This window comes from Nannobrachium achirus (genome assembly GCF_963921795.1).
Source record: "Nannobrachium achirus genome assembly, chromosome: 13".
Taxonomy (NCBI): domain Eukaryota; kingdom Metazoa; phylum Chordata; class Actinopteri; order Myctophiformes; family Myctophidae; genus Nannobrachium; species Nannobrachium achirus.
In genome coordinates, this window is record NC_137833.1 from 42,211,163 (window position 1) to 42,226,882 (window position 15,720).

Genomic DNA, 15,720 nt, shown 5'->3' on the forward strand with positions numbered 1-15,720 from the left:
GTGGTTTCATGAATGTGTGTGTATATAGACAACATTTTAGGCCAATAAAGAAAACTATATACCAAATGTCATACTTAAGTAAAAAAAAAAAAAAAAAGGCAGCCGGACTATATTCCAGTAGGTCCACTTATATAAGTCAGATCCATTCTACAATACTATATTATTATTATGTGGATTTTTTATCATTATTGTCCAAATAGCAAGTTGGTAATATTGATATGCCTTCCTTATAATATTGAGGGATAGTATACATGAAAGCTCATGGCCACAGGTTAACATTGTTGTGCAACGTGTCCTCAGGGGACCTATTTTTCTCTTGCCACCTACTGTACATCTAATAATTAAGTATACTTTGCAAATTCATGACCTGTCTTTAAATGCTTTGCTAACAACAGAGCCTGCACCACCAAAGCTGCCAGCTCAAAAATAAGAAATAACTGCTGTCACTCGCAGACAGTCACTCGCAAATTACCTCAGACAAACAGACTTAATTACAGGAATTAGCCTGTTATTTTGTCATTAGCTTTCACTTTCAATGAGACAATAATGAAAAAGAGACAAAGACTGTGTTTTTAGAGGATTTCAAGACACTTTCCAACCTCCACCTCCTCGCCCACACATTCAATTTGCTGTTTTATTAATACTATTAATGTAGTCAAGCTTGAAGCTTTGAATATACAGCAGGAGAGTTTTTCTTCTGACTGGTATTGTGTCTCAGCTGATGGCTCAGCTTGCAAGAAGTCAGAGTGAATACAAATGCACTTTGTTTGTGCTGTGATGGAAATGACAGCTTGCTTATGAAAGGTATTTATTTTTGCAAGTATGATTATGGGGTGTGCGTGCAACTAAATGAAGCCAAAACAATGACACGCACAATCACGACTTCATAAGCCAGCGAGAGGCCATAGACAGATTAAGGAGCGCTTGTGTAAAGAAACACGGGCACACATAAGAGGAATACTGGAATTAGGCTTCTATTTGACACATTAGACAGGACTTTTGTCTGGCTGCATTCCGTATCCAAGCGAGAAAGGGAGAGGAGCGATCTCACCATGTAATTTACTGTTGATTGGTGTTTGCGCAAATGGAGTCCTATGTCTTTACACATTAGTAAGGGTAATATTTACCCTCTCCTTTCCTTGACAAGACATGGCAGCAAGGAAAAGTTGGCTTTGATAAGATGGAAATAAATAAAAGCAAACTCAATTCAAAAATCAATAAAAAAAAACTAATTTGCAATTGTTCTTGTTGAACTCATGAAAGTGACAGTAATGATGACACGTATTGAGGAATATTGGATAAACCCACAGTGACCTTTTTTTGTGATTTTTGTGGAGTTCTTGACAAATTCTGGTAAATGAGGAATGAAAATTGGACACTTGCACATACATTTGTCAATTAATGGTGGGAGTTATTTTTCCTGCTTGGAAAGTTGCTGTGAGGGTCATTTCATTTAATTAATTATTTGCACAGCTAAATCTTTTCAGTTGTTTCCTTTTCATATACCTAAATATTTTTCTTTATTGGCCACCTTTATACGGAGCTATTTTAATTGGTAAGCGAAACGCTCGCCCCAAAACACACTCGCCCCCATTCTTTTCTTGGACCGCATTTTTTGTATTGTATTCATTTTACTGAGGTTAAGGTAAAGAATAATGTTAGGTTTAGGTATAGCTTTACTGAGGTTAAGCCTTGGAATAAGGTTAGATTTAGGTATAGTTTTACTGAGGTTAAGTTTTGGAATAAGGTTAGGTTTATGTGTAGGTTTCAGACATACCTGGGGCGACAGTTCCAAGGTCGCTGGATTTGGCCCGGGGCGAGCCTGTTTTGGGGTGAGCCTTCTTGTATTCTTTCAATTCTTTGTCCGTTCATTGGGATTACTTTATTGTCACGTCATTTTATATTATTGCTGTGTCATGCAAACTGGCACAAAGGATCAGATGAAAGTGATTCAGAGATTAAATGCAACATCTTTATTGAATGGCATATAGTGACATCTCTGAATGTGGGCCAATTTATGCTGTGTATAAATTAGGCTTCAACTTGGCATAGAAGCACGGACTGGATTGTATTCTCCCTCACTGTCTCTGTCCCGCAGAAGTCGTATCTGTAATAGAGGACAGGAAATCAGCAAATTAGATGAAGCAGAGAGTGGTAGGCTACTGTAGTCCAGTGGATGTTGTTATGCCTGATGTATACCGATTTACAATCTCGTGTGACGCGTTCTGAGCTTGTAGATCTGCAGTTTTTTGTGGGGAAGGCATTAGTGATAATGATCTCTTGGGCTATTAGGTATAGTGAAATGAAACAGAACTGTACTTTCTCCTATCTTGACCAGCTTAAGCAGTAGCCAGGTAATTATTTTATTATTTTAATAAAGGATTAAACCATTTTTTTTTTTTTTTTTATAGAAGCCACTTGCACTGTAATGATCTCTTGTAGAGATCCACTGCAACATAGTTGGTTAATTTCTAAAACCCACTAGTCATTACACTTAAACCTAAACATAGTCATTCAATTCTATAGTTTATATTGTGAGTTCTACCCAATCCCACTTCAATATTATTTGACTAGAATATAGGATAATTTCTCCATTCTAAAGAAGCTTCATGGTGCCCTCTAGTGTCCTTAGTTAATCCATTTATATGGAGAATACAACTATTTTTGACTTCCTACCAGAGCTATAACAATCAATTAATTTCCATTAGCTTATGGAGTCTGCCTTTGAACAAAACAGAAACTCTGGGAAATAATCAGTAAAGGCTATTATAAGGGATGGTTCAGTTTAGAACTAGTCCTCCATGTCTCATCATTTATCCACTAGGAGGCATACGGTCACTTAGACGGATTGCTCTTGCCTTACACTCTGCCAGGGTCACTGGGCAGTTGTCAGACTAGAGTGGGGTTGCAAAGAATGGCAGATGGGCAGATACAGATAATCTTTCTGACAGATAGATTGATCGAGAAAGCCATAGATAACCTGGTCGGGATTTAAACGTGTCACCAGCTAAATGCTGATATTTCAGCTAATTCTTTCTTTTTAAATCTGACATTGCCTGGGTCAGTAAAACTCTGACCCTTGCATTCCTTGTATGTTTGCTTGTATTGTGTTAGTGGGACTATAGGATTTCGAGCCAGGTCTATTCTACTCTCTCTTGTATAGTTTCTGTGCACAGATAGTGGGTATCTCTATTTAATCTAAAATATTGGATTCTGTTAGAACAGGAACAGAAGTTTTGTATTCATTATTTATTTCATCTTCTTAAATAATTAGGTTCCCAGCAGTGTAAACAAAAAACAAAACGTTTCATTTGCAATGGTACTGCACTGGAAGTTGTTAAAAAAATGTTGTTGGAATGACTTACATCTTCTTGTCCACTCCTCTCACCAACTCAATCTTAGATGCGCCATACTTGGGGAACATCACATTGATGATGTGGTTGTTCCAACGGAACTTCACCTCTGTCACATCACCCAGATCTTTCTCAGCATCGATAAACATCGCATAGACTCTGCCAGGATTCAGTACCCCCCTTCATAGATGGTTTGGAAAGAAGCAGACTGGTGAGAACCATACATGTTTTATCAGAAACTTCACACCGTTACTAGTGTGGATATTTTCCTTTCCTTTATCTAAAATTGCATAATTATAGGCCTATTCTTAGTATTCTCTTCTACTGAAAATAAGAAGTGCTACATGGCCACTAGCCACAAAAACAAGAATCAAATTTAGATAAAGTTTTCCTCTTCAGGTTCATATGTTTCTTTAAAGTAAACCACTTCCGTATGATCCCAAAAATGTATCTACATGAATTGATTCACTTTTATGTTCTTATTAATGGAGATAAGCGACCATTAGGGAGTCTTACTGGTAGCTGTAACATAGAAATGCTCTTACTTATGAAGTTGATATTCATCAGTACTGGTCTTGCCATCAGATAGTGCCACGTACAGGAAGCCTGGATTGGGCCAAAAGGGGCCATCCAAGGTCAACGTGATATGGTAGCGGTAACCTAGAAATGGAATATGCAGTCATTTTATCATCATTTTACCCTTGCTGCTACATTACTAGCTGCCACATAGCTGATAAGTACATTTTCTTCCATGCCAGGGTGTTATGAAGGATCACAGAGAGAAATGTCCAGCTGTCCACACTTCCAAATCATTTCAGAAGTTTTCCAAATAAAAGGGCAAGTTCACATAATCTCTTTGAACCCCCATTTTAAAGACTTCCTGATCAGGGCTGGATCAGTCGGTGAAAGTACTTACGACCGAAGGGCTTTGAACTGCCTGTGTTCAGGAAGAACTTTGTCTTGGAAATGCCATCAGTCACAGTAAACCTGTCAGCGCGATGTCCCATCAGAGGGCACGTCGTTGCATTTGCGCATGGGAAGCACTGTCCCTGTAAAGACAATGTCAGAGCAAGGTTTGACCAAGGCGCTCATGCGATAAAGATGTCAGGATTCTGCTGTCAAACGACCACACCCTAGGTCAGTGGTTCTCAACCTTTTCAGGCCACGACCCCCAAAATAATCATATTTGAATTGGGGACCCCCCCCCCCCCCACCCTGAGGAGCACTAAGAGTTGAGGCATTACATTTTGCATTTACATAGTACTATTTTCACAATTTCTGTCTCTAATATTTGACAATTTGAACAATGTTTAATTTGTCATTTTAGAGGTATTAAAAGAGGTCCTTAAACTGTCAATTCAGAAATGTGCATATACCCTCTATACACTTAAACGCTGTGTTGGTTTGTTTACTGTTGAGTGAGAAAACAATGTTGCACATTAGGTAAATCATCTGGGGACCCCCCAAAATAAATTAGGGACCCCCCTGGGGGTCCTTACCCACAGATTGAGAACCATTGCCCTAGGTCCGTGGTCCCCAAACACTCTGCCGCGAGACAAGTTTGTGCCTGCCTGGGGGTTTTGTGACGACCACACAGTATTGCAATATATACAACGTTATACATTTATTTTTAAATGTACTATATAACAACGTGTGCACACTAATTTCCCAATGCAGAAGCACATTATATAATTGTATAAAACCTTTTATTTGGTATTAGAAAATGAAAATAAATATTACAGTGATAACACGAGTGGTAACATGTGCTAAAGATTACATTTGCACCAATATGAATACAGGTGTGCAATGAGATTTTGACTTGCCCTTAGGTGTGCCTTGTGCTCAAACATTTTGAAAATCACCACTCTAGGTACCAGAATATGTAACCAAATCGTATGCGGGTAACACGCATCAGACTGTACAGGTTATGCCCACTCATTAAAACAGCAAATTGGGCCCTTTGGAAATGGTACGTGGTACATGATTAATGTTATATTTATGTTTATCTAACAAACAACTAAAAAATATGCTCAGAAGAGCACAGACCCTCACCAAGGCAGCAAGCAGTTCGTCCTTAAGGTGTTTATAATGTGTCGTCCACTTTTGGCCAATAGAACATCATAATGCGTGTGACAACTAAATCAGTTCTTCCTGGGCCAATGATATATAAGCTATTAATCTATACTGAAGTTATGGGCATTTTTGAAACATGCCACGCCCACTCCCACACCTCCTTTTGGCCAATTGGTGTGAAAAGTTAATCTTGGCCCAGGACCAGCCTTTCCAACGAGTTTTGTGCCAATCCATTCATAACTGCTCAAGATGTCCTGCTAACAGGCACACAGACAGACGGATGGACAGAGAGGCGAGAGAGGTGAAAACGATTCATTCTAATTCGCTCTATCATGAGCAACTGTTATATTAATATCTCTGCTATTCCGTTGATGTTATGCTCAAGGTGAAACATGAAATGGGATTTTACATTTTAGGGCACACCACCTTCAGCATCTTTACACCTCACTCTGAAGACTCCCAGGGAGCCACAGTATAACCTTCCTGATCTCACTATTTCACTCCCATGTCAGCGCCTCTGGATTTTCAAGCACTCCACAATAAAGACCTCAAGAGCTTTTTTCCTACATTAAGTACATTAAGGTATCTTAGGTTGCCACCTTATAAATATGAAGATGGGGATAAAACCGTTTTATACCGCTTGATAGTGTGGGAACAGTCTTAAGTATACAGCTGTCAACCCGGTGCCGGAGGAGTATCGCCCAGGGGCGTTTATGAGGTGAACAACAAGGCGGCGTTGTCAACCCTCAACGGGGACATAGTCATATGAGGTCATGTTCGGCGCTCCCTGGGCCCTGTTTGATTGGGACATGGGCCTAAAACGGGGATAAACTGTCATTAGCGCCAACAGCTGCAGACACAGACCCTCTCCACTGAAGGCATGAGGGAAGCCCGTCCGCGTCGCTTCCATCACTGCCACAAAAATCCAATCTCGCCGAATCAACTTCTAAAACCGAAGAAACGGTTCACAGCCGTATCGATGTCATACACGGTGACAGGTGGCTGCCCCCACATGCATGCTGCTACGGGGGATTACGGGCCCCGTCCCCTCCCTTATGGGCCCCTCCTCCATTTCTTGTCCCATTCGATAGCCCTGAGTCACTTTTTAAATGGGGGCTATAACCTCCTCCAAATGCCTCCCCTATACCCTCTTTTGTTTTGTGGTGCACAAACACTAAACCCAAGACATTTTGTGCACAGTGAGATCCTGAGTGTTCATTGAATCAAAAAGAAAATCCCTATATACTTCATTGACCGGAGTCCCCCAGGGTTCTATACTTGGTCTGCTCCTTTTTTCCTCTCTACACCAAATTTCTTTGCTGAAAATAGCCAATCTACAGTACAAGCTCACAAACGTGACGCGTTGCCTCAGAATAGGGACGCTAGGTTTCATGTGGATGAGTGTAAAATGATATATATAATGGTACATGTCATGTTCTATGCCCTGTGTTAAATTAACACTCAGAATTATGGGGTAATTAATTACGCACTTCAAATTGTGCACAAAACACTTACGGCATCAAAACTGCCCTCATCACTGCATGGATATGCTGTAAAGCCATCGGGTTTTGCTATGCTGTCGCTGTAGTACTGGTAGGATCTGATGTGGTTGCAGGCATCGAACTTCTTGTAGTTGGTACCTTGCAAAGGAATGGAAAATGTGACGACCGTGAAATGGAGAAGGAGGGAATAAGACGATGTTATAAACGGGAGAGTGTTAGAGCTGAAGGGAAGAGATGCAGAACATAGATAGACGGTCTTGACTTTCAGCTGTGAACTAATGACCTCCTTGAAGCAGTCAAGTGAGGAAGGTAACAGGGAGAGCAGAGATTCTGTTGGTGGTTGAAAAGTACAAAATGAAGCACCGTAGAGTTTGAAACAGAGAAAGAGGAGGTTGGAGAGACACACACACAGACAGAGAAATAGACACCGTGATGGGGAGAGACAGAGATAGAAAGAGGTCACAGGCTGTGTTGTTTTGCTCCCAGCATAGGGCAAGCACCAGGCGTTCCAAGACCTCCAGCTATGTGACACTGGCTCCAACTCTCTCTCTCTCTCTTATCTATAAGATCAAAAGTGGCAGATTCAGCTGTGCACCCCCCAAACCCCGACCCCCTCCCTTCCAGGCACGGCACCAATGCCGCCACTTGAGCCCCACTGCACTGCGGCACATTTCAAAAGGAAGCTGTCGTGGGTCATTTTAGAAAATATTTGCTCAGATAACGTGGGTCCAACTGGAAAAACTATGCCTGAGGTTGTTTTTTTATGACTTTTCCATTGGGGCCACTCCAATATTCCATGGCCCCTGTTATGCGTAGTATGATAGAAAATAGAGGTATATGAGTCATTGTGATATGTATAGGGAGAGTGCCTGTGCTGATGCTCACACTCTGCCGATGGAGCATTATCTTTAAAACAGTTGCCTTGCCAGTTCTTAACAAAGATCACATGCTAGCTCGATATAGAGTGCATTTTTACTGTACTGTTGTAATTCAATGGTGGAGGTGTTTTGACTTGAAGTTAGTGTTGACTTACCTCTGTTTGTGTGTATTTTGAACGCTCAGGTAAAGTAGAGAGTTGGGTGTTGTCAATAACTTACCTTGCCAGATACCGTCAAGGTCAGCTTTGCCATTGTTCTTGGAGCAGCCTGGCATGATTTCTCCTCCGTTGGGGTAGAAGTCAATGTGGCCAATAGCTTCAGACATACCGAGGCCTGACGTGAAAGCACACTCATTTTTATCCATCTGTCCACTGAAAGAACGCTACCTGTCTAAAGACCTATAACCCTAATGGCCGTGAGTGTTTACTGGAGTCGGGCATATGTTTAGAAGCAGAAACCAATACATATATCGGGGAAACCAGAGTTCAAGTTTCTTGATGGATCAACCGTTCCACTTTTTGTGTTGGTACAGTACACTGGTATTCATTGTCATCAAATTGAGACTTACACTTACCGAGTTCGTTGTGGAAAGGGAGTCCGTCGCTGTGAATCACGTCAACAAAGGTGGCGTCGCTTGTGTCCAGACGCACGCTGGCGTCACATTGCTGGAAGTATGGTTCCACTGGGTCAAGTCCTGAGAATATAGGAACCATCATCATGTAGTCATGAATGAATGAATGATTTTCTGAATGATGGCACATCACACACTTTTCAATATATTTATGTCATAGAATTAACTAGAGACTATAAAATATGTTCCTTCTCCTTTGGCTTTTGTACAGAACAGTATACTAACTAAATTTACATTATGCTGTATTCCAACAAAAGAAGGGCTTTGCATAACAAGCCATGTTTATCATACCATTGGAAAAAAGACAATTCTGAGAGTTGATTTGATTTTGTGGAATAAAACTATGACGAAAAATGTTCATCAACTACCTTTTTTCCCTGATGGAAAATAAATAAAAACTAAGCTATGTTGAAAATATGACAAAATATATAGACAATTTCGTCGTCAAATGAAAACCGGGAAGGACTAGTGGAGAAGTAGAACTAAAAGACAAGTCGTTTTGTTGTGCTCGGGTGTTGTTATTCTGATATTCTGAAAATAGTAGATCTAAAAGCTCACAATGTGTTGTGCTTGTAAATCAGCAGTTTTCAGAATGGAACCAAGTGTAAAATCAGTCATTATGACACCATCCAGACCCGCCAAAACACTAAAACATTTCAGATAACTAAAACTAAACAGAATTTTATTCAAAAGAAGACTATCACTAAAACTAATAAAAAATGTGCCGTCAAAATCAACACTCCTTTTCTTTTTTAACCTTTATTTAACCAGTAAAAACACATTGAGACACGGTCTCTTTTCACTGCGTGAGAGCTGGCTGTCCCTGAGCTGCCTGAAAGCGTGTGACTTACCAGTGATCCGTGCCAGGCCGGGGACCACAGAACCAGCATGGCCTGCAGCGTGGGCCCCCATGCTGTGTCCGATGATATGGAACTTGTCAGCTTTCTGCTTGTAGAGAGTCTGTGCCATACGTGATGCAACATGGTCATGTTAGAGGTATTCATGGGTTGCATTTGTAGCCCTAAACCGGCCATATTGAGGACCAACACAGGTGTTCAATTTGTCTGATTGGCATAGAACCAGTGTTCTACGTTAATCAAAACACCTGTGTTGGTCCTCAAAATGGCTGGTGTAGGACTACAATTGCAAGTCAACCCATGAATACTTCACACATGCTACAGTCTGGTGACCTCCTACAGTCTGTCGGCTTCGAGTCTGAATGCTCAAACATTCTTGTGTCAATGTACACAAATTGTTATGTATTTGGTTACAGACCCTCATAGGATTTGATTTGTCAAAATAAAAAAACTCACACCGAATGAGAAGTGAGCGGTATTTATGATTTAATTTCTTTACGTGTCCCGTGAAGCTTGGCCAATGTGACCCCATGGGCGTACAATAAACTTTGTACAAATGGACAAAGCCAGATTAGCTTAGCTCCTTCCTGGAGCACCGCTCAAAACGATCTACCAGCTCACAACAAGGACTTTGAGAACCAGTAGTGTTCAAAATGTGTTTCTGGCAACTCCGATTGCATTGTTACAGCTCATTTCATGCTTTTCTCAGTTACTTGTTTAACGTGTCGGTGGTTGCATAATAGTTCATTATGAAATAGGATTTGATCTGCTCCTAAACCAGCACTTGAGTTGGTGCATGTACCATGGTGACGTTGGTCATGTGTGCCACCTGGGCGCCCACCACCCTGGCATTATTGGCTGCCTGTGAGTACTCGGCCTTCACCCCCGTCTTCCACTCCACGGCAATGCAGTTCACACTGTCCTTCTTCAGTATAGTCTGTGAGGAGCGAAATCACTGAACACTGTCATCACTGAACACTGGAACACTTGGTTCCAGCGCGTACGCATGGACACACGCACACACGCGCTCGCTCGCACACACACACACACACACACACACACACACACACGCACACGCACACGCACACACAGGCACACACATGCACGCACACACAGGCACACACACACACACACACACACACAGAGATGGAGTTTCAGCGACTGCCAGTCTAATTCATGCAAAGTACAACATGGTGCTGGTGGTGGCTGTGCATTCATGGGATCGTTCCACAATGATAGAAGAGTTCACAGAATAACACAACACCTCCTACCTTACACATGTCATGCGTCCATTCTTCCTCGCCCTCTGCCAGATAGCCATGGATGACAAACACGGTCTTCCTGTACCCGTTGTAGTTTGATATCTTGAGCACGGCTTCATCAGGTTTGATCTCCTAAACGGGCATGTTGTGATGTTTAGAGTTTTGAATAAATCAGTCATTGTTAACCACTTAAAGCAAGGCACGGGCTCCACTCGTAAAAGAGAACTTGTATCTCAACTGGACCCGCCTGTATAGATAAAGGTAAAATTAAAATAGAAAATCATTTAAATCTTTTAGAAGAAATATCTCTGGGCTGGGCTGGGCAGGGCCGGGGGTGGGGGGGGGGGGGGGGGGTGGGGGGGCACCATCTATACTTGGCCCAATGGCCCCCTCCTTGTTTTCCTCTACACCAAATCTCTCACCAAAGTTATTGTCGTTGTCGGGTGGAAACCTTATATGTCCAAAACCGTTTGTTTTGTATTTATCATTTTAAAAATGATTTAAACTAGTTTTCACTACTTTTGTGCAACAGCCTTGTATGGTGAAGCAGGGCTTTACTTTGTGAAAACATTTACAAATTTGAAACTTGGCCGCCAGTGACGATATTATGGTTTATTTATTCACATTATCACACTGAGACGGTGCAAATTATTTGCAGAGAGATTTTCTCTCTATGGTGTTCAATAGCTCCATGACCATGAAATGAAACATGTCCCCAAAAGGTGTGGAACCAAAGCATGCCAGGAAAAAAGTCCATACGGCATAACAGAGCCACCAGGTTGAAGCACTCAGGCCTGTACCATAAACTCACACACTTGTTGAGAATATGGTGAAGTGACTACAGTAGATCACTTTCCCCCCATCTCTGACCAGTGCTTGTGGTTTTTGCACCACTGAACTGGCAAATTTGCACTTGTCTTTGAGGGGTTTATGCACTTCAGCCCTACTTGCTGACCACAGTCTGGCCACGTCCACATCATCAATTTAGGGACTTTTTAATGCCTCTAAAATGACAAATTAAACATTGGCCAAATTGACAAATATTGGGCATTAATTGTGAAAATAGATGATCTACATGCTCACAACGGCTCGCAACACGAGGCGTTGTGAGCATGTAGATCGGCTATTTTCACAATAGAACTGTTTTACACAAAATGTAATTCCTCAACTCTTAGTGCTCATCAGGGTCGGGGGGTCCCCAGTTCAAATATGGTTATTTTGGGGGTCCTGCTCTGACATTCTCAGTCACCTGATGCAGAGCTCCCCTTCTGTATTTCCTTACCCATGTCCCTAAAGCACTAGGGCTGTGAGCGTCAGATGACGCCTTGATGAAACGTGCCAAACGACAATTGGGAGGGGCTTAAGGATCTCGATAATAATATATATTTTTAAAAAGGGCCTGAGGTGGAGGCACAGGATGTTTGAGTCCTGAGGCCTGAGGCGGAGACATGGGTTCTAGTCTTCTCTGGTAGGTCTATCACACTCCTTGAATGATAGGCAGGTCTTCATGAGATGTTTCATTCATGAGGGCGCAACATTATTATTTTTTTTCCCTACGCTATAAACCAGGGGTCTTCAACGTTTTCAGGCCAAGGACCCTGAGCTCTGAGAGGAGATGAAGCAGGGACCCCCACAACCTGTTAATAGATTCCATATAGTTTCATCGTTTGACAGCACAATCATCAGTGTATTTTGGAATCAAGTCAATTTGTATTATCAGATATTTAACCACTTTAACCGTCAATACTTAAAAAAAACTTGACCTTTCACTCTGTACTTAGTCTGCTCTTTTCCCCCTCCACACCAAAGCTTTTTTTTGCTAAAGTTCTGTGAATATGGACACAAGGGTTCAAGTGGTTAATAGAAAAAAGGAGAAAAAGAATTCTATCACACAAAGAATTGGCGGCCGCCCTGTAGTAACTCTGAGGACCCCCTAGGGGTCCCGGACCCCCTGTTGAAGACCCCTGCTATAAACCATTTGGTTGGATTTGTGCACAATTACAGACCAGTAAGGCCCCCCCCCCCCCCCCCCCCCCCCCCCCCCCCCCCACCCCCCCCCCCCCCCCCCCCCCCCCCCCGCTGGTCTGTGGACCCAACATTGAGAATCCTAGACTACACTAGGATTGATTTTCCCTTTAAGCCCAAGGCTTTACATACAGAGAGAGCCTGTGCAGGTTTCCCACTATGATGTAATGCTGATGTAACTCTCTGATAATAATTATTTATATATATATATATATATATATATATATATATATATATATATATATATAGTTTGTATAAATATATATATAAGTATAAATTGGGCTCCATGAATTTGCAAAGTTTTTTCTGTTTATTTTCATGGATATTCTTGCCATGCTCCTCGTTGTTTGTTACAATATAGAATCATTTCCAACATAATTGAATCACAGCAGCAGCAGCAACATATTGTTTGCATAAAGTCCAGCCTTCCACTTGCCTGGTAGTACTTGTTGTTCTTGTTGGTGAAGAGGAAGAAGCGGGTGCCAATCCTCTCCGGGTCCCAGGGCAGGCGGGTGGCGGGTCTCTCAACCGTACCTCCCCACGGGGGCTGGTCGTTAAAGCAACCCAGGTCACTGAAACATACCTCAGCACCTGTTAATGTCGCACGGACGTCACTCCCCTTCATATCAGTACAAACCAAATATATCATATCACATCTGCTGTTGGATATAAACCTTGAGTGACCGAAGGACCATTTTTAGCTAAAACAATATACAGTATACTTCTCTCTCTCTCTCTGTCTCGCTCTCTCTCTCTCTCTCTCTCTCTCTCTCTCTCTCTCTCTCTCTCTCTCTCTCTCTCTCTCTCTCTCTATTTCTATATAAAGTTCATGTTGTCTGTCTTGTCTGTGGCTCTGTATAAATATGCTCATACAAGGCCATGCCTGATGTGTAAGCGCACATCGACGTTGTTAGGTTTCTGTTTTTGTGTGATGCAGTGGTGGACAGTAACTAAAGGCATTTACTTGTATTAACAGTACATTAAAATACATTGAGTATTTGAGTATCTATACTTTGAGTATTGTATTATTTGATACTTGTGACTTTCTCCTCTACATTTCAAAGACAAATATTGTACTTTTGACTCCACTATATTTCTAGGAAAGGAAAACGGTATATTATATATTGTATATTGTCTCTCTGTTCTGGACAAATATGCCCATACGTATATGGAGATCCCCGATGTCATTAGAGGGAAATGGGGAGAGGGAGAGAGGGAGCCTGTTCCAGTGTTCCACCCATGCAATAGCACAGTATACATTATATAACAGTAAATAACATGATTGTTGGCTCGTTCCTGCGAGCACACACTAGTTGTCCCCACTTTATATTTATTCTTCTTTATTTATTCTGTCACTTTTTTGGCATCCTACTACTTCGACATTCTTTGGGCTAGAAGTGTCTTTCAAACTTCAAATTGTTCAGCTTAATGCAGTTACTATTGCTTGTACTTTTCTTTTTTTCCTATTTATGAGTTCATTGTGTAAATTTTACATAATATACTTTGTGCGTGTTTTCAGGAAGCCCACACAGTTTCTGCAGGAACTGCTTTTCAAGTTTCGATTGATTGATTTGAATACTACAGTTTGCAAATTATAGTTATATACAAAAAGACCATAGTGGACATTTAAAGACATACGATAATATACAATAATATTCAAGACATCAATACTAGTAGCAATAAAAGACATACCAATATGCACAGTAAACAGTTGGGGGTGGGGCGGTCATTTCTGGTGTTAAGCTTAGACTTTATACAGGGACCTGTTACAAATTGCAGATAGCTGCTCTTTTATGGCGTAGAATAAATGATAACAATACAATTAGAAAAGAGAATAAAATAAAACACAACTTGCCATATCCTGTGCCAGCCAGGCAACAAAGCAGACTCAGGATCCAAATGAGAGACATCTGGGAGATAAAACAGTCTTATAAGGTTTATGTGTAGACTTACTATATTATGGTCCGGCTGCCCCTGAGGTGGGGTATGAAATTTGGTATATAGATTTTTTTATTGGCCTAAAATATGTCTATATACATACAGTCATGAATCCACCTGCTGACCGCCTGTCAGCATTGAGCAATTTCTTTTATAGGGGGTAAAAGTTTGGTGCCCATCACTTACTATACACTATACTATGAAGGAAAAACTGAATCCATTGCAAGCATTTGTTTTGCATGAAAAACATTCCTTGGGCTAAACACAGCCCCAGAAAACTATGGGGTTTAGTGATGTGTCATCACTTTTCGCAATTGTTTGGGTGGCGTATAGCCCAAGGAATGTTTTTCAAACAAATGCTTGCAATGGATTCAGAATTATTAAAAACCCCTACTTTGACCCCTCACATGCATGCTACTTAAAGCTGATTTTTTGGGTTGGGTATTTTCTTCCTCTATAATAGTGTATAGTAAGTGAATGGGCCCAACACTTTTACCCCTATAAAGAAATTGCTCAATGCTGACAGTCAGCAGGTGGTTTCATGAATGAACATTTTAGGCCAATAAAAGAAAAAACTATATACCAAATGTCATACTTAAGCCAGTAAAGGCCTGCTATTGCACTGTGTAGTAACACAGTGTAATAGTAAAAAATAAAATAAAAGCAAGGAGAAAAAAAAGCAAGTGACCTGCACTTACCTAAAAGCAAGAAAAAAAAAGCAAGTGACCTGCACTTACCTTGTGGGTCGGAGGAATGCACTTGTACAACATTCACTACCTTTTATATAAGGTACACCTGCAAGGTCAAGGTGTGCTGTCATTCCCACGTTCTGATGAGAAACTAGCAGGTGTATAGGACCCGACACTATCAGGTGTGGGGGCAGAAATGAACTTTTTGTTATGGTGCAGTTTGCTTATCACTATTGACCTTCTTAAGGGCACGTAGCGTGCATGAATACATGCTTAATACATGTGTAAATTCATGTTAATGGACCTTCATCTCGGGTTCAACGGGAGTTCATTTGAGCTCAAATACCACTGGAAATAATGTCTGTTGATTTTACTGAGCATGGTTGCGTAATCTCTGTATATATTTGATCTGTAGTTGATAGGAATGCTGTAGTACTATTACCCTGATATGCACGGCATCATAGTTGGATGTAGACCCTTATACTGTATTTTAAAAAGCACCACTTCTGTAT

At 41.2% G+C, this 15,720-nt stretch overlaps 1 protein-coding gene across 1 annotated transcript; it reads right to left on the reverse strand.

Annotated features, from left to right (window-relative positions):
- Positions 1–1,914: 1,914 nt before the first annotated feature.
- Positions 1,915–13,206, reverse strand: LOC308297318 (inactive pancreatic lipase-related protein 1-like; the record flags this gene model as incomplete). Its single annotated transcript, XM_080740731.1, has 12 exons — positions 1,915–1,923; positions 2,083–2,107; positions 3,366–3,533; positions 3,899–4,013; positions 4,270–4,402; positions 6,942–7,066; positions 8,026–8,139; positions 8,381–8,500; positions 9,289–9,397; positions 10,097–10,231; positions 10,566–10,688; positions 13,018–13,206. 12 exons carry the CDS (start codon positions 13,204–13,206, stop codon positions 1,915–1,917), a joined length of 1,365 nt encoding a protein of 454 aa, XP_080596857.1.
- Positions 13,207–15,720: the final 2,514 nt, after the last annotated feature.